This window comes from Carcharhinus amblyrhynchos, chromosome 7 (genome assembly GCF_965287045.1).
Source record: "Carcharhinus amblyrhynchos chromosome 7, sCarAmb.v2.hapA, whole genome shotgun sequence".
In the NCBI taxonomy this organism is placed as follows: domain Eukaryota; kingdom Metazoa; phylum Chordata; class Chondrichthyes; order Carcharhiniformes; family Carcharhinidae; genus Carcharhinus; species Carcharhinus amblyrhynchos.
Genome location: NC_137330.1, coordinates 59,090,820 through 59,114,807, shown reverse-complemented (window position 1 = coordinate 59,114,807; position 23,988 = coordinate 59,090,820). Strand labels below are relative to the sequence as shown.

The 23,988-nt window shown below is 43.6% G+C and overlaps 1 protein-coding gene across 1 annotated transcript in view; it reads right to left on the bottom strand.

Annotated features, from left to right (window-relative positions):
• Window positions 1–17,001: 17,001 nt before the first annotated feature.
• The window catches only part of LOC145345589 (uncharacterized), a 50,354-nt gene continuing 43,367 nt past the window's right edge, over window positions 17,002–23,988 (bottom strand). The window contains exons 4-5 of the mRNA XM_080193424.1: window positions 21,909–21,962; window positions 17,002–17,140 (exon numbers count right to left, since the gene is read on the bottom strand). Of these exons, the coding sequence (XP_080049550.1) occupies window positions 17,002–17,140; window positions 21,909–21,962 (193 nt within the window). The remainder of the gene's footprint in view (window positions 17,141–21,908; window positions 21,963–23,988) is intronic.

Genomic DNA, 23,988 nt, shown 5'->3' with positions numbered 1-23,988 from the left:
ACCCCACTATTTTCCTACGGATTGTTGTTTTACTCCTCTCTTCTAGAACACTACAGCACAAACAGGCCGTTCGGCCCACAAGGGACACCCTCTGGAAGGTAGTCAGTCCATCATTAGATTTGCAGATCCAGCTACGATGATGTTTCATCAAGCCCAACTGCCTTGGGGCCAATGGGGTGAAAACATTGTGTCCTCCCTGTCAGATCTATCTGGGGTTGCTAGAGGAGCAATCATGTTGGTGGTACAATGGCATAGTGGGTAGCACTGCTGCTTCACAGCGCAAAAGACCCAGGTTCGATTCTAGCTTTGGATCACTCCCTGTGTAGAATTTGCACATTTTCTTTGTGTTTATGTGGGTTTCCTCCACTTTACTTCCTCACTCCAAAGATGAGCAGTTTAGGTTGATTGGTCATGATAAAATTGCCCTTCAGTGTCAGGGAAATAAGTGGGGTAAATATGTGGGGTTATGGGGATAGGCCCTGGGTGGGATTGTTGTTGGTGCAGGATCAATGGGCTGAGTGGCCTTCTTGCGCTTTAGGGATTCTATGATTCTAGGATCCAGCAGCAGAGGTTGCCTGAAAGGCATTACTTCATTTGGTTTCCTTGTGGGCCTTGAGGAGCACTCCTGCCTCTCAAAGCCCACAAGGGAACAATACGCTTAACATATATGCATCCATCCTGATCAGGATAAGCTCCCAACACTCCCTTCCAACTAATCACCCCATCCACTTTCAGGAGACCATTCCTATGGTCCCCGTCTTCTAAAATCCCATTCATGCCCATTGCCAGCAAATGGTTTCTGCCAAGTTCGGTATGGAGAATAACGCAATCTATAAACAAGTTATAATCTCTCAAGTTATAATTCTGCAGAGGACCAAATGGTTTCCTGTCAGTATCTTCCCCACAAACACAAGTTCGAAAAAGTCTAAGCAACAGGATTATGGTTGAAAGTGTGGCAAAGATAACATCCTCAAATACCATTCACTGTTTATTGTTGACCCGTTTATTCAAGGGGACAGTGGCTCAATAACACAGGGGCAGAATGGTAGTAATATGAGAGAGACTCAGTGACCAGAAGCAAGGGCAAATTTGAAAGTATGACCTTAATTCAAAATCCATTCCAGGCAGAATGAAAGCAGGAGGCCCTGCAATAAGATTACACAGCATTTGCAGCCATTTCTGCCATGGCCACACAGCACTCCCTGCTGGAAGATATTCACCCAGTCATCGTCTGTGTGCAGCAGAAACCTCCCAATTGCTGCTGTCATGATGTCAAATAGCCATTCTGGCTGATTTGATGCACTACCTCCAATTTTTGACCACGCTGATCTATTCAACCTATTTTCCTGATACATGCCCAAGATGTATTCAGCTGGAAGTAGCACTCAGCACTGACAAAAAAAAACATGCACCCAGCCTCCAGGTTATGGCAGTTAGGAGTGGTTGAATAAACTAGGATTAATTTCACTGGAAAGACAGAAGCCGAGGGGAGACCTGATAGAGGTCTATAAAATTATGAGAGGCATAGATTGGGTGGACAGTCAGAGGCTTTTTCCCAGGGTGGAAGTGTCAATTACAAGGGGGGCACAGGTTCAAGGTGAGAGGGGGAAAGTTTAAGGGAGATATGCAGAGGAAGTTTTTCACGCAGAGTGGTCAGTGCCTGGAATGCGTTATCAGAGGAGGTAGTGGAAGCAGGCACATTAGCAACATTTAAGAGGTATCTGAATGCATACATGAATAGGAAGGGAGGAGAGGGATATGGAACAAATAAGGGCAGAAGGGTTTTTTTAGTTTAATTTGGGCATCATGATTGGCATGAAGGGCATGTTCCTGTGCTGTACCTTTGTTTTTTCTTTGTTGTTAGGTAATTTAGGATAACCTCTGTTACTGCAAAGTCCCTAGAAGTATCATAGCGTGAGTTTTAAGAATATGGGATTATAACAGCAGGAATATGTCCTATATTCCCTCAAGACTGCTCTGCCTTTCAATAAGTTCATGGTTGATATTTGACCCTAAGTCTACATTCCTGTTTGATCTGTTTCCTCTGATGCCCCTGAAGTCCAATATTCTATTGATCTCAGCCTTGAATACACACTATGACTGAATTTCTACAGCTCTGAGATAGAGAATTTCAAAACATCACATGCCTTTTCTCTTCCCCTCAGTCTTAAATGATTAAGCCTGTCCCTGAAACTATGCCTCCTTTCTAGGCTCTACAGCGAGGGGAAATGGTCTCTTGACATCTATTATGTTAAACCTTCTCAGAATCAAATATCTTCCAATGAGATCACCTAATTCTTCTAAACCCCAGAGAGTATGGGCCATACTTTTCCATCTCTTCTCAAGGAGCAACCTTTTCATCTCAGAAATCAATCTTTTAAACCTTTGCTTCATCTCCTCTAAGGGAAGTGTACCCTGTCTTAGGTAAGAAAACTAAAACTGTGCACAGTTTTCCAGCTGTGGTCTTACCAAAGCCCTATACAATTGTAATAAAAATTCCTCACTGTCTACAACCCCCTTACAAAAGTGGACATGCTTTTTTTTAAATTATTTGTTTGTGGGACATGCTGGCTGGCCAGCATTTATTGCCATCCCTAGCTGCCCTTGAGAAGGTGGTGATGTGTTTCCTTACTGAATCACTGCTGTCCATGTGCTATGGGTTAATTCACAATGCTGTTCGGGAGGAAATTCCAGGATCGTACACAGTGATTGCGAAGGAATGGCGATATATTTCCAAGTCAGGATGGTGAGTGCCTTGAATGGAACTTGAAGCAGGTGATGTTCCCAAGTATCTGCTGCCCTTGTCCTTTTAGAGAGAAGTGGTCCTAGGTTTGAAAAGCACTGTCTAAGGATCTTTGGTGAATTCTGCAGTGCATCTTGTAGATAGTACATACTGCTGCTACTGTCGGTGATGGAGAGGTTGAATGTTTGTAGATGTGGTGCCAATCAAGTGGAATGCTTTGTCCTGTTTGGCATCAAGTTTCTTGACACCATCCAGGCAAGTGGGGAGTATTCCATCACACTCCTGACTTGTGCTTGTAGATGGTGGATTGACTTTGAGGAGTCAGGAGTTACTCGCCACAGTATTCCTAGCCTCTGACCTCTTCAGTTCTCATGGTTCCTACAAGCTGACTGTTTTGTTGGGTTGTTGTTACCTGTGGTGTGTACTGTTTAGATACTATTAAGCAGTCTTGTAGAAGTTACCAAGAAGTCATTAATAACATAACTGAATTATGTATATATTTACAATAGAGAGCACAGTATGGAGAGGGCTGCATGGCCTGTCCTTGTTTGTTGCTACTTAGCTCTAGATTGCTGACCTAAGCTGTGGGTCAAGTGCGTTCTTACGTAAAGTTAAAAGTAAAATGCTAAAGTTTACTTATTAGTCACAAGTAAGGCTTACATTAACACTGTAATGAAGTTACTGTGAAATGCCCCTGGTTGCCACAATCCAGTGCCTGTTTGGGTCAATGCATCTAACCAGCACATCTTTCAGAATGTGGGAGGAAACCAGAGCACCCAGAGGAAACCCACACAGGGAGTGACCCAAGTCAGGAATCGAACCTGGGTCCCTGGTGCTGTGAAGCAGCAGTGCTAACTACTGTGCTACCATGACACCCTCTGGTGGGTGGTTAATCACTGCTGGGTGGTACTGTACTCCCGCTTGAACCAATTCCTTCTACTACAGCTTCCTAAGTCTTTATCCTCTGGATATTCCTCTGCCTTTTTATCTGCTTCCAGGATCTTCTTTCTCTGGAGCTTTTCATTTGATTTTTCTCAACTTCCTGCTTCTTGAGTGAGGATTTTTTTGGAGCAGAAATTCTTTTTTTTGAGTTCTTCAGTCTTTTTTACAGAGGATGTGGATTTTGATTTTCAGCTGCCACCATGTTTTATTGAGTTGTCACTACCCATGGTGTGTTCTGCTAGACATCATTAAGCAGTCTTGTAAAAGTCCTTATTAACATTAGTGAATGATGTACATATTTACACTAAGAGCACAGGTATGGAAAGGACTCCATGGCCTGTCCTTATTTGTTGCTACCTTGCTCTCGACTGCTGACCTAAGCTTTGGGTCAAGTACCTTCCTATGTCACGAGTGGATGGTACTGTACTCACTACCAGGTTAACTCTGAATGTACAAGGTCCTTTTACCACACTCAGCATATAAATGACAGATACACTTGTATCTGTCATTTAAAGGTTTTCAATATTTGAAAAATATTCTGCTTTTCTCTTCTTCCTTTAAATGTGAATAACTTCACATTTCCCCACATTATACTATTTCTGCCATTTTATTGTCCACCTATTTAACCTGTTTTGCAGATGTTGTGGGAAGTTACTGAATTTTGCAATGAGTATTGCTGCTTCCTCACCAAGAGGATAGAGGATTTGCGACCTCGCCACACAAAGTCTGCTGCTCATATGGGGGTGATGGGTGCATGTTACTTTTACAGTGCCCCTGGATGTGCAGCACAACAGGAAGATGGAGACGAGATGAATGTCTGCGTGATGAACCCTGCCAAGTTGGAGCTGGACCATGATCCTTGACAGTGCCAGGTAGCTGCTTGGCATGTCAGTCAAATGCCAAACAGTTCAGTTTCTCCTGTATGTCTTCCTATCAAGATCCTCACTGTGGGAAAACACTGAATCTGCCAAGTGACACATTGACTTTTAAAACTAAGCTATAAATGTGCAGTAGCCCACCTACTTCAGACACAAATTGCTGACATATATTGCAGAGATGAGTGTGGCCATTCAGAAGGTTGCAATTCAGTGTTGCTGAACTAATGGGGGGAAAGAAGGGGTGTTACCAAAATGGTTATATATATATATATACATATAGATAAGGCTTGACATTTTTAGAGTTCTCAGCTTTTGGAATGTAGCCATCTTGTGCAAAGCAATAAAATTTAATCCAAACTTACTACCAGACTTGTCTCTTATTGGAAATATGAGACCCAACCTATCTGGCGTGAAGATCAAGCTGCTGACAGTGGGCTTCTTGCTGCCAACCACTTTCCCTTAGCCAATCTTTCCCTTCCCGATTTTCTGTTTTCAAATGCTTGAGAAATAACCCCTGCTGATCCACAGAGAGAGGAGGAGAGAGAGAAACAATACAGCAACTGGTGAAGATGCTTCATCTATCCTTCTTCGTCTATCCCAATACTCACCTGAGTCCTTTACAACAGTACATGTCTGTGTCCTCATCCTCCTGTCAGCTAACATTGTGAGCTGGCCCCTGGCCTGGTTACTGCCCACTTATGCCCAGTGATTCACCACATGCAGGTCCCAAATCTATACTAGCCTCTGCATCGCCAGTGTGTGAGCTACTGGTTGCAAGTTTCAAGTCAAGTGACGAAGTATCTTCACCATTGCTGCACTGCTTCTCTCTCTCCTCCTCTCTGTGCATCAGCAGTGCTTATTTCTCAAGCATTCGAAAACAGAAAATCGGGAAGAGAAAGGTTGGCTAAAGGAAGGTGGTAGGAAGCAAGAAGCCCACTGTCAGCAATTTGGTCTTCATGCCAGATAGGTGGCAGAGGGTGAGCTGGGAAACAAGACAGTAACCTACCTTCATGCTCAATGTTCACAGCAATGTCAAATGCCGCACAATGGGGAGAACTCTCTCATCCATAGGGCTTTGTTGATGCAGGCATCCTTGTCTCCCACTGGTTCTGTGCTGCACCTGGCAATATGGGCAACCTCGTCCAGCAAGAGAGCAGTTCAGTTGTCAGTGTAACTACAGAACTGTCAGTTTAACATCGGTTGTGGAGAAATTAGTAAAATCTTTGTGCATTATGGTGAAAATTACTGGGCACTTGAGCAAATACGAATTGATCAGAATGTCAGCATGGTTTTGTTTTAGAAGGTAAATCATGCCTAATTAAGCGAGTTGAATTTTTCAAGGAGGTCACACACAAATTAGACAAAGGGAGCCTATGATTATTAGCAACCTGGACTTCCAGTTATTCAATCAGATTCCACACAAAAGATCATTAATCCTGACAAACCACTGCTTCAGGGCCTTCTAAGCACCTTCTAAGAGTCAAGAACACAGGAACTGCAAACATCAAGAATCCCTGCTCCTGGCCCCACCCTTTGTGAAATTGTTGGTATTGTAAGGGTGGGTAAAGGGTTTATCTCTTCACAAGCCCTTTGGAATCAATGCCAGAGACAGATACAGCAATGACACTGGTCAGAGAAATCATGGTTGAGTTAAATTCATCACATTAATGCCTATCCTTTTGCTGTTACACCTTTCTGTGTAGACCTTTATAACTTCAATATTCTGTCTTCTCCACTAGTGTCTGGGTGCTAATTATAGTGCTCATGGACAGCCAGAAGGTGAATGCCTGTGCCATCTGCCTGGAAGCAGCATCAGGATGTCTGAACTAGATTCAGGTTTACTGATTGTTGGAATTGAGTAGGTGCCAAGTCCCTGCTCACTGTAGTTTGTGGGAAATTATTCAGCTCCTGCATTGATCCAGCCATTAGACCATACCTTGGGGCACTGAAGAGCTGCTTCCATGGCCAGGCAGCAGAGTGAAGCATTTTTTGTGCAACTAGCAACAGCACTCCTTCCTTCACAAAATTAAAGGTCCCTTTTCTGGAAATGCTCACTATTATAACTGTATTTGGAGCATCCATTGGTTGTATAATTTATGCAATAATTTTACTCTTGAAATGACAAAGACATAGGACACCAAATTTCTCATTATACAAGCCTCCCCTGACTGAACAGGCTGGTATTTTGTTTAACGAGTCCCATCCCCCCACTCAGCAGCTAAGGGATGATTTAAGTGCATACAAGCCTCCTGGATTCCCCTCGGCTGGCCATCTGTTTATCAGGTTTATTGCAGGAAGGCAGCAATTGAAAATTGCTCTCCTAATGTGTCTCCGCCTCAGTTTATCAAAGACACATTCATCAGGTATTCCAAACACAGTCTTCCCTTTGACTCCTTTTATTTAAACATGAATATCTGGCATTCAAGAGGACCCAGTTTGCAGACTGTCAATCATGAAGGCAGCTTAGGCAGGTTTGCAATTGAGGCTGTGTCAGCATCACTCGACATGTTCAGTTTCATGGGTCAATCAGCTGGTATCAGTGCTAATCATTATTAAAGGCCAGATCAAGCAGAAAATAAGGGCCATGGCCCTGGAAATACTCCATGTTAATAGTCTGAATTTTCTAATCAGCTAAGAAAAGGACAACCCTACTGAGTAAAAAGTGCATAGAGAAGAGTCGATGACAAGGAGTTTAGGTATCTTGGGTATTTGGATAATTTCACCCTGGCACAGTGCCAGAAAGGATGCATAGGCAGAAGTTTTTCCAGGCAATCTCCATCAGTAAGAGGATCTGACACAGAGCAAGTTAAAATTCTAACAATGTGAAGACCAGCTCCACTTTACTGTTGAACAATTAGGGCAAGAGGAGGTGAATCCGCACACTTTGACACCAGAAGAATGTTTTAACCTAAAATGCTTGAAGGTGGTTGTTATGGCACATAATTGGAATGCAATGAATGAAAGAGAAACTCTACTGTGTATTGCATGGTGTTTACTTTCAGGTGTTTTCTAGATTACTAGCTGAATGCATATGTAAACCAATCATCTACAGGAAATAATCTTGTCAATAATTAGGTAGCTAATTTTGGAACTAACAATTTTGTGACTCCCAAATGAATGTTGTTCCTGCTGCTTCTTATCTAGTCAGTAGTCAGTGTTATCTCACCTGAAACAGAACATGTTTTAATTTGATTAATGAAGCCATTCAAATGAAGTAAATGTCTGACGTTCTGTTTATTTCTTGTCTCGCAGTGGTACAAAGCATTGTTTTAATTGAAACAAAGATTCATTGTTAAGCTGAAATCCTATAACCTCTGTCAGAAGTGTTTATTAGCCAACTTTACACCAAGATCTTGCACTCACAATCCATGCTGACACTTCAGTTATGTGAAAGTAATGTGTTGTCAGTGTCACCTTCTTTTGGATGAGAAATGAAATGAAGATATCAACCCTCTTGGGTAGAGTTGAAAGTTTTCTTAGCAATATTTCAAGAAAAGTAGGGGAGTTCTCTTGGGAACTAGACAACAAGTATTTCTCACCCAATTTAATGTTGAAACAGATTATCTGGTCATTTATCACAGGGCTGTTTTTGGGAACAAGTACAAGAAAAACTAATGGGACTTAAGGCTGACTAACTCTCTGAACTTGATGGCCTGCATCCAAGGGTCTTAAAGGAAATGGCTGCAGCGATAGTAGAATTGTAATCTTCCAGAATTCCCTAGATTCTGGAAGATCCCAGTGGATTGGAAAACTGCAAGTCTTCCTCTATTACTCAAGAAAAGGAGGAAGATCGAAAGTAGGAAACTGTATAGAACATAGAACATAGAACACTACAGCACAAACAGGCCCTTCGGCCCACAAGTTGCGCCGATCACATCACCTACCTACCTACAGACCTATCTATAACCCTCAATCTCATTAAACCCCATATACTCATCCAGAAGTCTTTTAAAAGATCCCAGCGAGTTCGCCTCCACCACCACTGACGGCAGCCGATTCCATTCACTCACCACCCTCTGAGTGAAAAACTTACCCCTAACATCACTTCTGAACCTCCCTCCCCGCACCTTAAATCTGTGTCCTCTCGTAGCGACCATTTCAAACCGGGGAAATAGCCTCTGAGAGTCCACCCTATCTATTCCTCTCAACATTTTGTAAACTTCTATCAGGTCGCCTCTCAACCTTCGTCTCTCCAGGGAAAAGAGTCCCAGCTCCCTCAACCTAACTTCATAAGGCATGCCTCCCAGTCCAGGCAACATCCTTGTAAATCTCCTCTGCACCCTCTCAATGGCTTCTACATCTTTCCTATAGTGAGGCGACCAGAACTGCGCACAATACTCCAAATGAGGCCTGACAAGGGTCTTATAAAGTTGCAGCATTACCTCCCGACTCCTAAACTCAATCCCTCGATTAATGAAGGCCAGTACACCATACGCCTTCTTGACCACCTCCTCCACCTGCGAGGCCGATTTAAGAGTCCTGTGGACCCGGACCCCAAGATCCTTCTGCTCCTCAACACTACTCAGACTTCTGCCCTTGATAGTGTACTCGTTCATCCCGTTGGTTCTGCCAAAATGGACGACTACACATTTATCCGCGTTGAAGTCCATCTGCCACTTCTCCGCCCAGTCCTGCATCCTATCTATGTCCTGTTGCAACTTTTGCCATCCTTCCAGATCATCCACAACACCACCGACCTTCGTGTCATCAGCGAACTTACTTACCCATCCCTCCACTTCCTCATCCAGGTCATTTATGAAAATGACAAACAACAAGGGTCCCAGAACAGATCCTTGAGGCACTCCGCTGGTGACTGACCTCCATTCAGAAAAAGTCCCATCCACAACCACTCTCTGCCTTCTGCAGGCAAGCCAGTTCTGGATCCACAAGTCCAAAGGCCCTTGGATCCCATGCCCTCTCACCTTCTCAAGAAGTCTTGCATGGGGGACCTTATCAAACGCCTTGCTGAAGTCCATGTACACTACGTCCACGGCACTTCCTTCGTCAATGTGTTCAGTCACATTATCGAAGAACTCAACTAGGCTTGTAAGGCACGACCTGCCCTTGACAAATCCATGCTGACTATTCCTGATCATGTCAAACCTCTCCAAATGTTCGTAAATCTTGTCCCTCAGAAGCCTCTCCATCAGCTTACCAACCACTGAGGTCAGACTCACCGGTCGGTAATTTCCCGGGCTATCTCTGTTCCCTTTCTTAAAAATAGGAACTACATCCGCAATCCTCCAATCCTCTGGAACCTCTCCCGTCTCCATTGACGACGCAAAGATCATCGCCGGGGCTCTGCAATCTCTTCCCTCGCCTCCCACAGTATCCTGGGGTACATCCCATCTGGTCCCGGCGACTTATCTACCTTGATAGAATTCAAAAGTTCCAACACATCCTCCTCCTTAATATTCACGTACTCAATCCTTTCCATCTGCTGCAAATCCATAACAAAATCTCCCAGATCGGCTTCCACCGTGAATATTGAGGCGAAGTACTCGTTAAGCACCTCCGCCATTTCTTCTGGTTCCACACAAACCTTTCCCCCCTCACCTTTTATAGGTCCTATCCCTTCTCTTCTTATCCTTTTACCTTTCACATATTTATAGAAGGCCTTGGGATTCTCCTTAATCTTACCCGCCAAGGTCTTCTCATGACCCCTTCTGGCTCTACTAATTTCCCTTTTAAGTTCCCTCCTACAGTCCTTATACTCCTCAAAATCTTTAACATCTCCTAATTCCCTGAACCTCTTGTACACCTTCCTTTTCTTCCTGACTAGGTTCAACACATCCTTTGTGCACCACGGTTCCCTCGACCCACCAAAACCCCCTCGTCTCATCGGAACGTTGTCATTCAGAGCTCCAGACACACATTCCTTGAATATCTGCCACCTTCCTTCGGTACCTTTCCCTAAGAACGCCTCCTTCCAGTTTATTTGTCCAAGTAACTTCCTGACTTCTTCGTATCTCCCCTTACCCCAGACAAACACCTTCCTAGCCTGCCTGATCCTATCTCGTTCCAACGCAATTGTGAAGGAGATAGAATTATGGTCACCATATCCAAGATGCTCTCCTACCGAGAGATCCATCACCTGTCCTGGTTCATTCGCCAGTACCAGGTCAAGTACAGCCTCTCCCCTCGTAGGCTTGTCCACATACTGCGTCAGGAAACCCTCCTGAACACACCTAACAAACTCCTCCCCATCTATACCCCTTACCCTAGGGATATTCCAGTCAATGTTTGGGAAATTGAAGTCTCCCATCACGACAACTCTTATTAAAACATCTCTCCAGAATCTGTTTCCCTATTTGCACTTCAACTTCCCTGTCACTATTGGGCGGCCTATAGATTACACCCAGCAAAGTTTTCGACCCTTTGCTGTTCCTAACTTCCACCCACAGAGATTCTGTAGACAATCCCTCCACGACATCCTCTTTCTCTGTAGCCATGACACTATCCCTGATCAACAGTGCCACGCCACCACCCCTTCTGCCACCCTCCCTGTCCTTCCTGAAGCACCTGAAGCCTGGCACCTGAAGTACCCAGTCCTGTCCCTGAGACATCCAAGTCTCCGTAATGGCCACCACATCACAATCCCAAACAGCTATCCACGCCCTAAGCTCATCTACCTTATTCACTATACTCCTTGCATTAAAATATATACACTTCAGCCCCTCAGTCTGGGCATTTCCCATCTCCACCACCTGTCTAACCTCCCTCCCATACTGCCTGCGGTCCTCCCCTACCTGGGAGCGAACCTCCTCCGTCCCAGTTTCCCCAACACAGTTCCCTCCCCCCATCCTTTCTAGTTTAAAGTCCCCCCAGTAGCCTTAGCCAGTCTTCCCGCCAAGATACTAGTCCCCCTGGTATTTAAGTGCCACCCGTCCCTACTATAGAGGTCCCACCTACCCCTAAAGAGGTCCCAGTGATCTAGGAACCGAAATCCCTGCCCTCTACACCAGTCCCTCAGCCACGCATTCACCCTCCACCTCATTTCATTTCTTCCCTCATTCTCCCTTGGCACAGGCAGCAATCCTGAGATTACTACCTTTGCTTTTCTCTTCCTCAGCTGCCTACCCAGTTCCCTATAGTCCTTTTTCACGAGTGCCTCCCTCTTCTTACCTACATCAGTAGTACCTATATGTACTACTACCTCCGGTTCCTCACCCTCCCCTTTCAGGATGTCTGGGACCCGCCCAGAGACATCCTGGATCCCAGCCCCAGGGAGACAAACCACCATCCGCGACTCCCTTCTACGTCCACAAAAACGCCTGTCTGCGCCCCTCACTGTGGAGTCCCCTATTAACACTACCTTTCTGCTTCCCTTTTTGATTTTTTGGCTCACTGGCTCAGCTCCAGAGAGCTGGCCATCGCTTCCTCCCTCAGATGAGCTGTCCCCCCCAGTAGTACTCAGGCCGGAGTACTTATTTTGAAGGGGGACATCCACCGGAGTGCTCCCCATCACCCGTGTTTTCCCCTTCCTAATGGTAACCCAAGTGCCCTCATCCCGTTGCCCTGGTGTGACTACCTGCTGGTAGCTCCTTTCTATAACCTCCTCACTCTCCCTAACTAGCCGAAGGTCCTCAAGCTGCATTTGCAGCTCCTTAACCTGGTTTCGTAGGGCCTTCAGCTCCACACACCGAGCACAGGTGTGGATGTCTGGCAGGCCAGGAGCCTCCAAGACCTCCCACATGTTGCATTGGCAACAACATACAGGTCTCACACTCATATTTACCCCTTATAGCAACCCAAAGGAAAAAGGGAAAAAAAAAACTTACAACTTACCTTATCTCTTTGGCCCTGTGAGCCAAAGCACTTACAGCACACACAAATACAAAAGCAGTCTTACCTGCTCTCAGACAGAGCCCCTCTCTCTCTCTCTCTCTCTCTCTTTTTTTTTAGGTTAGGGGAGGGGGGAGGGCTGGGATACTCTACCCGTGTAGAGTATCGGGAAACCCCTCCGGTCTAATTTATAGTCGGGTGAAAAAAAAAACGCGACCCGAGTGCCCTCGCAACTACTTCCGGGGTCAAACTGGGGTCAAACTTAAAAAAAAACAATAAAAAAAAAACCCACTAAAAAATAAAGTTAGTTTCTAAAAGAAAAAGTCGCTTTTACTCACCCACAGCTCTCCACTCTCAAATCGCAGCCTCTCTTCAATGCTCCCACGGAACAATGAGGCTGGACCCCCGAGATTAGATGGTTATGCCAGATAATCCAACATTTATTATTGGGAAAATGCTGGAATCCATTATTAAGGAGGTAGTAGCTAGACATTTAGAAAATTAGTACAATCAGGCATGGTTTTGTGAAAGGGAAATTGTGTTTGACAGTTTTGAGTTCTTTCAGCAGAGTGGACAAAGGGAAACAGTAGATGTGGTATATTTGGATTTCCAAAAGGCATTCTATAAATTGTCACAAAAGTTTCCTGGTACAAGATAAAACTTTATGGCACTGGGGTTGATATATATTGGCTTGGTTAGAGAATTGACTAAATAAAGGAAACAGAGTTGGGATAAATGGATAATTTTCAGGTTGACAACCTGTAACTAGTGGAGTGCCATGGAGATATGTGCTGGGGCTGCAACTATTTACAATCAATATTAATGACTTGGATGAAATGTCCAGCCATTTTGTAGCCAAAGTTGCTGATCATGCCAAGATAGATTAAAAAAAGCAAGTTGTGAGGAGGTTTAAAAAAAAATCTGCAAAATGATTTGGATAAGTGGAGTGAGTGAGCAAAAAAATTAACAGATGGAATTTCTGGAAAATATGAGGTTGTCTACCTTGGCAGGAAGAATAGAAAAGCAGAATAGTTAAATGAAGAGGGGCTGCAGAATGCTGGTGTACAGCAGGAGGTGGACACGCTCAAATCTGAATCACAAAGTTTGTATGCGGATAACGGCTAGTAATCAGAAAGGAAAATTGAACGCTAGTCTTTATTGCAAGAAGGATGATGCATAAAAGTAGGGAAGTCTTTCTACAGCTGTGCAGGGTATTGGTGAGACCTCACCTGGAATAGTTTATACAGCTCTGCTCTCCTTACATAAGGAGCAATCTGGTTGCATTTAAAGCAGTTCAGTGAAGGTTCACTAGCCTGCCTAGGATGAGGAAAAATTGGACAGGTTAGGCATATACTCATTTGATTGTAGAAGAATGACAGGTGATCTTATTGAAACATATAAGATCCCAAGGGGATTTGACAGGATAGATGATGAGTATATATTTCCTCTCATGGGGGAGTCCCGTACTGGGAGGCATAGCTTAAAAATGAGTGGTCTCCCATTTAAGATGGAGATGAAGAGCAATGTCTTCTCTCAGAGGTTTGTTAGCCTTCTGTATCCTCTTTCAAAGAGAACAGTGGCAGCTGGGTCATTGATGATACGCAAGGTTGAATTGGACAGATTTTTGATCTAAAAAGGTAGAAAATGGAATTAAGGCCACAATCAGTTTAGCTGTGTTTTTATTGAATGGTGGAGCAGGCTTGATGGTCTGTATGGCTGATTGCTGCTCCTATTTCCTGTGATTTGATAATCTCCCATTGCCTCCATTAAGTGCTGCCTTTTGCCTATGCATCACTAGAGTTGTGAAGGTGATTTGGGAGTTTATCAGATTATGTTCATAGAATGTGCCAAGCTCCCCTCTGATTGTCTTTGGATTCAAAGCTGGGAGGTATATTTTTCCAACCCCCAAAGCGAAATGTACTGAGGGACCAGGCATAGTATTTCTCATGTTTATATCTTTGTTTGTGATTATAATGACATTATAGGCCCCAGCTGGAGTATTGTGTTCAATTTTAGTGTCCTTATCTGAAGAAGGATGTCCTTGCTATCGAGGGAGTACAGGGAAGGTTTACCAGGTTGATCCCTGAGTCAGCAGGTCTGTCATATGAGGAGAGATTAAGTTGGTTAGGATTATATTCATTGGAGTTTAGAAGAATGAGAGGGGACCTCATAGAAACTTATAAAATTCTAACAGGGTTAGATAGGGTAGATTCCAAAAACATGTTCCAAATGGTTGGGGAGTAGAGAACTAGTGATCATAGCTTGAGAATAAGGGGTAAACATTTTCAAACTGAGGTGAGGAGAAATTTCTTCACCCGGAGAGTGGTGAGTATGTGAAATTCACAACCACAGAATGTTGTGGAGGTCAAAATGTTGTTTGATTTCAAGAAGAAATTAGAGAGAGCTTTTGGAGCTAAAGGTGTCAAGGGATAGGTGGAAAGGGGGGGGGAATGAGTATATGGGGATGAGTATATGGGGTTTAATGAGATTGAGGGTTATAGAAAGGTCTGTAGGTTGGTAGGTGATGTGATCGGCGCAACTTGTGGGCCGAAGGGCCTGTTTGTGCTGTAGTGTTCTATGTTCTATGTTCTATGAATCATGATATTGAATTTGATGATCAGCCAAATAGGGGGGGGTAGAAACAGGGGGGGAGGGGGTTAGAAACAGGAATCGGGCTCAGAGTGGGGGGGACAGAAGTCAGGCTCGGAGGGTGGGGGGCAGAGGAGGAGGAGGAGGAGGAGGAGTTGGGCTCAGAGTTCTCCTGGAGATCCATCCCTATTTTTAGGTGATCCCTCTTCTCTCTTAACTGGGTTAGTAATGTACAATATAGCACCCATACATGGTGGTGTACTATGCACCATCCAGGTCTGCTTCTAGTTTCATGTTTCTATTATAGAAGCAGAGGAGGATAGGGAAAGAAAAATAAAGCAGCTTATTATGAGCATGTATCCTTCAAGATACCGTCCTACCCCCAATAAAACATATACTTCACACAAGCACTATACAGTTTCTAGCCCATGCCATTGGGATAAAGTTTTACTGTATGTATGGCTTTACTATGCCTGAGCTGTGAGTGCTGGATGCTTACATAGAGGCTCTCCACCTTGATGAAAATTCCAGAAAAGGATGAATTTTACATTCTTTGATCCAGGCACTTTCCACCTTTCGGGGGAGGGGGGACAGGAATCAGGCTCAGGGGGACTGGGGAGAACAGGAGTCAGGCTGAGAGTTCTCCTGGAGATCCATCCTCATTTTTAGGTGATCCATCTTCTCTCTTCAATGGTGGGTCAGTGCTGTTTGGCATTTTTACAATAGTGCACCCAGACACACTGGTATACTATGCACCATCCAGACCTGCCACTGAATGCAGAATAAAACACCTGTGTATTGTTAATGAGGCCAGATGATTTTGGCGTGTTTTCCTGTCAGCCACCGCTACAGGAAACACTCCACATTCCTGCCCCACTTCAACACTTAGTCTCAAAATGGGAGAATTCCACCACTGATTGTTTTTTAACCCTATCTGCACAAATCCCAGAGTACGCAGAATAGGCCGGGTGAGAGGAGGTCTGTACTTAGTGGATTCTTTGGATAGCCAGGGTTCCTTTTTGGTGACAGAAGGTACCTTTTTGGATAGGTTCCCAGGACACCTTTGGGAGATTAGATATCCTTTGGATTGTTAGAATTAAAACAGGATTATGTGCTACTTCGTCATTGTCCAAATGCTGAGGAACTGTCAAGCTATGAAGGAACTACCCAGCTGTTAAGGAACGGTCAAGTAACTGCCCAGTTGCCCAGGAAGTGTCAAAACTGTCAAAGCAGCTCAGGAAGCTTTCAAGAGAAATAGATGATTTGGCATGGAGGGGATAAAGGAAAGAGGGGTGACTGTGTGGCATGGGTTGGCATGAGTTGACACTGTTAGTATTGGTGTTCTGAGGGGCAATAACGTGTGGGTAGAAGGCCATTGGTTGGCATAGTGGGTATGAGGGCCCATGAGGGGTGACTAGAGAGGCATAGGTCAGTATAGGGGCATGAGAGACCATGGGGTTGGATAGGGGGTGATGAGTCAGCATAGGGATCATGAGGAGCTATGAGAGATAGGTAGAGGCATGTTGACATAGTTTGGCATGGATGCAGCATAAAGTATGTGTGTGTGTGTGTGTGTGTGTGTGTGTGTGTGTGTGTGTGTGTGTGTGTGTGTGTGTGTGTGTGTGTGTGTGGCTGAAGAGGTATTTTCTGTTTTCTTTAGTTGTTTAAACACAGTGCTGGAGTATGGAGGCATACATTGCACCCAATCCCCTGCGTACCCTGTGGTTCTGAGGTCACCTGCCCCAACTTCTATTTCAGCCCCCAAATCTCGCCCCGACCTCCTAACCCCAACCAAAAATCTGAGCTGCAAGTGGACATCTTTAAAGGTCAGGTTCACTGAGCGGAGAAATGCCCCAAATCTGCAAACCTGATCCAGGCACAAAAACCTGTGCCGGGGGTCTAAAATAGGAACATGTTCTGTTCCTAAGCAATTCCCCATCCAGTAAGCGTCGCAGTTTCTGATTTACTTGTGAATAAACCAAACATCAATTTGGTAAACATCTGAGAAGCAAAGGACTATAAAGCAAAACAATAGAATTAAGGAATTTGTAACATGCAAGTTTATTAACTTATTTTCTTTTTCACATCATTATTGCCAAGAGGACTTATCAGGGGTGCAGCTGGCTCCCACACATTCAACATCTCAACTGCAAGTTTTTCTGCTTCCAACTCTTGCATCTTGAGTTTGACTGCAAATGGCACTCTGATTTAAAAAAAAACAAAAATAAAAATCAGTGAAATGGTCCCATGAATAAGGTGAGTGAAATCTTTCCCATTGGCCTGATCCTTTCATAAAGATGAAGGCTATTTGCTCAATAAAGCCAGCTATGTTCACCAATTCATCATCTCTCTGTATCCCTCAATCCATTCTGTCTTTCCAGGTCACAACTGTGGTCTCTCGAAGACAGTTATACTGTGTTTTTCAATTTTATCAGGTAATTTAATCCACGCTCTATTACCCTTGGAAAAAATACAATTCTGCCAGACTTTCAATCTCACCTCAAGTTACTTAATTTTTAAATTGTATTCTGTGGTCATCATCATTCATCATGGTGAAAAATTGTTTGGGTCAATTTTGACATTTGTTTTCGCAAGTTCCAAAGAAAAGTAGCTAAACGCTTTTTTCACTTTCATTATAATTTAATGGATAGTGAAAGGACTTGTGGTTAACATTCCTCTTCTTAGGGATGGTGCTTGGAACTTGACTTGAGCAGACTGAGAGATGGGTTTGGATGGGAGACTCCATCTGCCCCATTTTTCCATGTTGTATGGCTCCACGACGTGGGTATGCCGGCGTTGGACTGGCGTAAACACAGTAAAAAGTCTGACAACACCAGGTTTTAGTCCAACCGATTTATTTGATAATAGACTCACAAGCTTTCGGGGTTAATCCCTTCGTCAGGTGAATGGAGAGTTCTGGCCTCAGACAGAGCATATAAAGCACAGACAGTTTAGAGATTACTGATTAGAATGCGAATCCTTACACCTAACCTGCTGTTCAAGACCTGAAGTGGCTGACAATGTGAGTGGAAGGAGCACTGATCACAGTTTAAAGAGATGTGTATTGTCTCCAGACAGCACAGTGAGTGAGGTTTTGCAAACCCAGGCAAGTCACGGGGGTTACAGATAGTGCGACATGAACCCAAGATCCCTGTTGAGACCGTCCTCATGTGTGCGGAACTTGGCTATCAGTCTCTATCAGAGCACTACCTGTAACCCCCGTGACTTGCCTAGGTTTGCAAAACCTCACTTACTGTACTGTCTGGAGACAATACACATCTCTTTAACCTGTGATCAGTGCTCCTTCCACTCACATTGTCAGCCACTTCAGGTCTTGAACAGCAGGTTAGGTGTAAGGATTCGCATTCTAATCAGTAATCTCTAAACTGTCTGTGCTTTATATGCTCTGTCTGAGGCCAGAACTCTCCATTCACCTGACGAAGGGACTAACCCCGAAAGCTTGTGAGTCTATTATCAAATAAATCGGTTGGACTAAAACCTGGTGTTGTCAGACTTTTTACTGTGTATGGCTCCACCACAGCCCAAAGAAGAACTAACAAAGTGATAGTGGTTATAGCGGCGATTGTAGATGTTGGCAATCGTTCTGCTTCCCTTGCGGTGGCAATCCCAAATGGCCAAATCGGCATTTATTAAAATCTTAACAGCAAATTATCTCAGGGACTTCTGCCCCTTTTCCAATGTAAGTGTCTGACTCCAGCATGACAGGAAATGCATGCTGACTGCCCCACAACTATTTAATAATTGGTTGGAAGTGAGATTTCCACCCTTTGGTCAGAAAGTCCACTTCAGTGATCAACTGACTAATCTGCAGTCTCAGACTGACATCCAACCTCACTCATGATTTATTGGGCCTGGATGTCATATTTCCCTCCATGACAGACCAGATTAAAGATAGACTGAAGTGTGGGATCTTGCAGCAGGACTGGTGGGGGTCCAGGGGATGGTGGGGGAGAGAGGTGAGGATCATGATGGCAAAGCCATTTGAGGAGGGGGCATCTGGTAGGATATGGCAGACCATGAGGAAGATGAGGTGGCATCCAATGTGGAAAGGTGAGGGAAGTTGGCCCTATCCTGCCTGAGGTCCTATCAGGTTGACCTGGCAGGCTTCTCCTTTCCAAACCCTAAATACCTCACACCATTCTCAAAATTGAGACTGGGCCTCAATTGAGACAAGGGTGGGCTGGCCATTATAGACCTTATCTGTCCTCTGAAAAGTTGAGGACAGTTCAGGCCAGGCAGGAGGACAGTTGGAATGCCATCCCAGGAAGTTTACCAGCTCCCCCCTTGTAAACTTGCTGGTGGGGGCCAGTAAAACTCTGCTCATGGTTATAGCAGAATTGGTCCATCAAGAGAAAGTTCTGTCCCAAAGCTTTTCCAACTTCCTCTTCTGCATAAGTATCTGCTAACACTCACCTCTCTCAATCCAGCCTGGAACTCCTTCCTTCCAACCCAATTCAACTTACCATTGTACTTTTGCCCCTATTCTCTGTTTAAGGTAACACTTACATTCACCCCAGTTCAGATGGTAGCTCAGAGTGACTTGAAAATGAACCAGTAGCAATGGTGGGTTTGGCCCACCTGATTCTTCTTAAAATAAAGTGAAATAAGACTGTAAATCAAATGAATAGTATGACTCTGCAATGGCAATGTTAGTAAAGCATTGATTAAGTCCTGTCAGTCTTGTTGTTTGACCATTGACATATCAGGATAAAAATTGACATTTTGCAGATGGACGGACGGACGGAAGTTAAAAAATAGTAAATTTTGGAAGCAACTGCCAACCTGAGGAAATCTGTTGAGGCCAGTAGGGGTTACAGTGTTTACGATCCCAACACAAGTTTTGGGATCTCTGATCCACAGATTGTGGAAATGGTCTGGATGAATGAATGGCTAAGAACAACATTGATCGCTGTAAGAATAAGGTTTCACATCTGCAATGCCACGTGATAGTTCTTGTGTTGTTGAGTCATGGGAATGTAATCTTTAGAATAAACCCAACAGGATTTGAATTGCAAAGAGAGGAAATAGAATTAGTCAGTACTGACTATCGATGTCTAAAAATGTAAAATTAAATATACGGGGGCAGGTTATCTTCTCTGTGATAGCACGTGGAAAGTAGCCTTCAATATTCTTGTATGAAAAATAGCTACTTGAAAGTACGGAAACTGATGGCATGACATTCTAATCCAATATGGATCAGTGGCCACAGGAATAAAGGTTGGAAAATGGGAGGCGATAAACCATAGATTTCAATGTTAATTGAATAACTTTCTAGATTGTTTTCTTCCATTAGATAAGACACATGAGGGAGTCATTTGTAGTTTTGGATGTTGCGCTTCTGGCTACTTAACTGAAACAGGATATTAAATAATGTCAAACCACCTGAAAAGTTTGAAACAGAAATTATTCATCTAAACGCCAGTCTGAATTCTTAAACAGATCAGTTTTGTGAGTTTTGCAAGTTGTAAAATAATGAGATTATACAGCAAGTATGCTCTATCAAATTACGTCACTTAATAGTACAATTAAATACCTGGTTAAATATTTTTCATTCTAATTTATTGTTTATTGAGAGAAGTACGGGAGCAGCTCTTGTGTTGAATGAACCCAACTAAATATTGTGAAATTCAACTGGCATCAACAATGAGATTGTTCCTACAGATCAGTGGCCCACTTGAGATGCCAATGAAGCAGAGGTTTATGTTGTCATATCAAACAAAGGATCTGCTCCCACACACTGCTTATTAATCACTCTAAAGCATAAAACACAGATAAAAGAATCAGCATTGTTTACAGTTACCTCCACTTTTAAACACTCAGTAAAATTTGGTTAACTGGAAAACCTAAATTGAATTGGGAGGTTGTTCACTGTGTGGAACATTACATCTAAGTGCGATCCTACCCCATCTAACATCCACGTAAGTGCCCTTCAAGGAGCAGAAATCATTATCAATCGAAATGTGAGTCTGAATTCTTGGAGGGAACATAAGCTTTCTAAATTTTACATGCTATGAAATAATGAGAACATTGTACAGCAAGTATACCCCATTGAACTGTCACACTTGAGGAGTTATCCTGCTGAGGCGTGGAGGCCTCACTTACTGGCTGAACAGTCGCCAAGAGACCCATACTGCCTTTTTTTGAGAAGGCCCATCAAAGTACAAGCCAATCAAGCAGTGGCAAGGCCAGTGATGTGCCTTCCCCTGGATTCCAGACTCCAGGGATTGACAAATTGCCCACTGAGATCTGTCAGCCAATCAAAGGCTTGCAGTTCTTATGCTCTGCAGCACCACAGGGGGAGAGGTGGCTATTTTTGGAATCATGACATCGCAGAACGACCCTGATCACAGGTTTCCTGAGGTGGTCGGGGGTGGGGGTTCTCAGGGAGAGGAGTGTAAGGGGGGGGATCAGCAGCTAGGGAAAAAGGTGTGACTCTTAACAGGTCCCCATTTTCCCGATGTCCAGTCGCTGAATTAGGTACCGAGTGCCTTTGATCATGGGACCCCACACCGCATGGTTCTGGTTGCCATGCACGCCAGTAGCGACAAGTCTGCCTGCAGCTGATTTGTTACCAGCAGTGGTAGGATAAGGCCCTAAAGTAGTCATTGATTGGCCATTTCACTAGGCGGCGGGGCAGAAAGCTCGATCATAGGCCTTTCCACCCACAACCAGGAGACGGGAAGGTTTCAATGCAAAATTATCCTGCCTAATTACATGCCCAGTTTGCAACCAGGGAGAACAAAAGTTTCCAACATTACAACCTGTATGATTTTTTTTCTCCTCCCTTTTGAGCAGCGATCATTGAATAGCAATCAAGATGCAGCTCTGTAGTTTTCTCAATTTATTTGATTTAGTTTCTCATTGCTTTAACAAGTTGAGCAGACAGGAGAATTAGTGGGAAATATGTAACCATTTTACCTATATATTCACGCTTGAATTCTTTTACTTACACTGTTTTTTTCTTGTGATGATCAATGGTTCCTTTTTTCTGGCTGCTTTTCATACTAATGGTAGGAAACATCAAATTATTGTGGTGTCAATTTATTCTTTTTTAAAAATATTCTCAATGGCATTATGGCTTTGTATGTTAAAGGCAAAATACTGAGGATGCTGGAATCTGAAACTAAAACAGAATATGCTGGAAAATCTCCGCTGGTCTTGTGGGGAGAGAATAGAGCCAAAATTTTGAGTCAGGATAATCCTTCATCAGAGCTGCCTAATTACATGCCCTTCTCACTTCCAGCTTGCAACCAGGAGGAGTAGAATCCTACAGTGCAGAAGGAGATCTTTCAGCCCATCAAATTTGCACCGATCACAATCCCACCTGGCCCTTATCCGCATAACCCCATACATTTACTCTGGCTAGTAGTCCCCCTGGCACTAAGGGGCAATTTAGTATGGCCAATCCACCTAACCCGCACATCTTTGGACTGTGGGAGGAAATCAGAACCTCTGGAGGAAACCCAAGCAGTGCCCCAAGCCAGGAATCGAATCCAGGTTCCTGGCATTGTGAGGCAGCAGTGCTAACCACTGTGCCACCATGCTACCGCAGTAGAAGTGTCCAACATTACAATCTAAATGGATATTTTTCTCCTCCTATCTGACGAATTGTCATCCTGACTTGAAACATTGGTTCTATTCTCTCTGCTAATGGCTTTGTATATGACTGATATATGTTATCATATATTTATACATAAAAATATATAAATTACCTCAAATTTAGAATCAGCTTGTTCTATTGATCAAGATCTGTAGCTGCCTTAGATTATTTTGTTTGACAACCTATAAATTTAGATGTAACTGTGTACACATGCAGCAGTGGCATTTTTGTACCAAAACACAAAAATATTTATAAATGTTCTATTATTAAATGATGAATGATGATATTCTATATATTCCTTTAATTCCACACACTGGATATTTCATCGTGCTTAGAGGTTAGCTGTTGTCTGGACAGCTGTGAGGTGACGCCAACAATTCAGGTTTGATTCCCACACCAGCTAAACAACCTTCCCCCTCAGATTAAATCATCACCAGTCAGTTCCCATGCTCAAAAAAGGGGAGAGCAGTCTATAGTCCTCTGGAACCCTGGGGACTTTCATTCATTTCATAACACTGGAAGCATTCCTACAAGCACTACATGTGATGTTGCTGGTGGATATATTGAGACCATCTGGTATAATTTACTAATAGTACCGAGAAATCATCAAACAACCCGATGTCCTAGCTCACCACCAGCTTTGCAGTTATTTACAGTGAAATTGCGTTTATATAATCTGGTGTAACAGCAATTGCTTTGATCTTTTATCATAAGTGTCTCAGATACTCAGCTATCTCAAGTAAGAAGCATGTTGAAGGCTTTCCCTGAGCATAAATGAAACCAACCAGTTTGATATTTTATCGTAACATCTGGTTGTTTCCTTCCTGCGTTATAAAACTAACTTAAACTTCAAATGTCCTCAATCATTCATGTAGCTGCAGGTTTTCCCATCCAACTATTACTCCGTAAAGCTGTGCTTCTCAATGCCTTTTCATTCAAGGGTCCTCTTCAAATGGATTAATAATCAAATACCCACCATTAAAATTATAATATAGAACAATCAGGACACAAAAATAGTGCGTGCATAGAGTGTTTTGATAATGTGTTGTCTTTTAGAATCTGCTCATTCTTATTCTGGTATCAGCAACCATAAAATGTGAACCAATATGACCCAAAATCATTTTCCTGCCAAAGATCTGGAACTTTGCAATCCTCCATCTCATCCCAAGACGCATACACACACGCATATGCACACATGCACATCACACACGCACATGCACACACTCTGACCCACTACCTGGGTGATCATCGAGTCACTCTCAGCGCTCCTTCATGGACACTCCCCTCCTTGATGAGGCAGCTGTCTCACTACACATGTGGTGATTGCACCTCTTTGCCACATCCTGACTCACACCATGATGTTTCCAGGCAAATAGGTTGGGGGCGATTCTCCCATTGGAGCTGATTTAAATATTAAAATTTGAATTTGA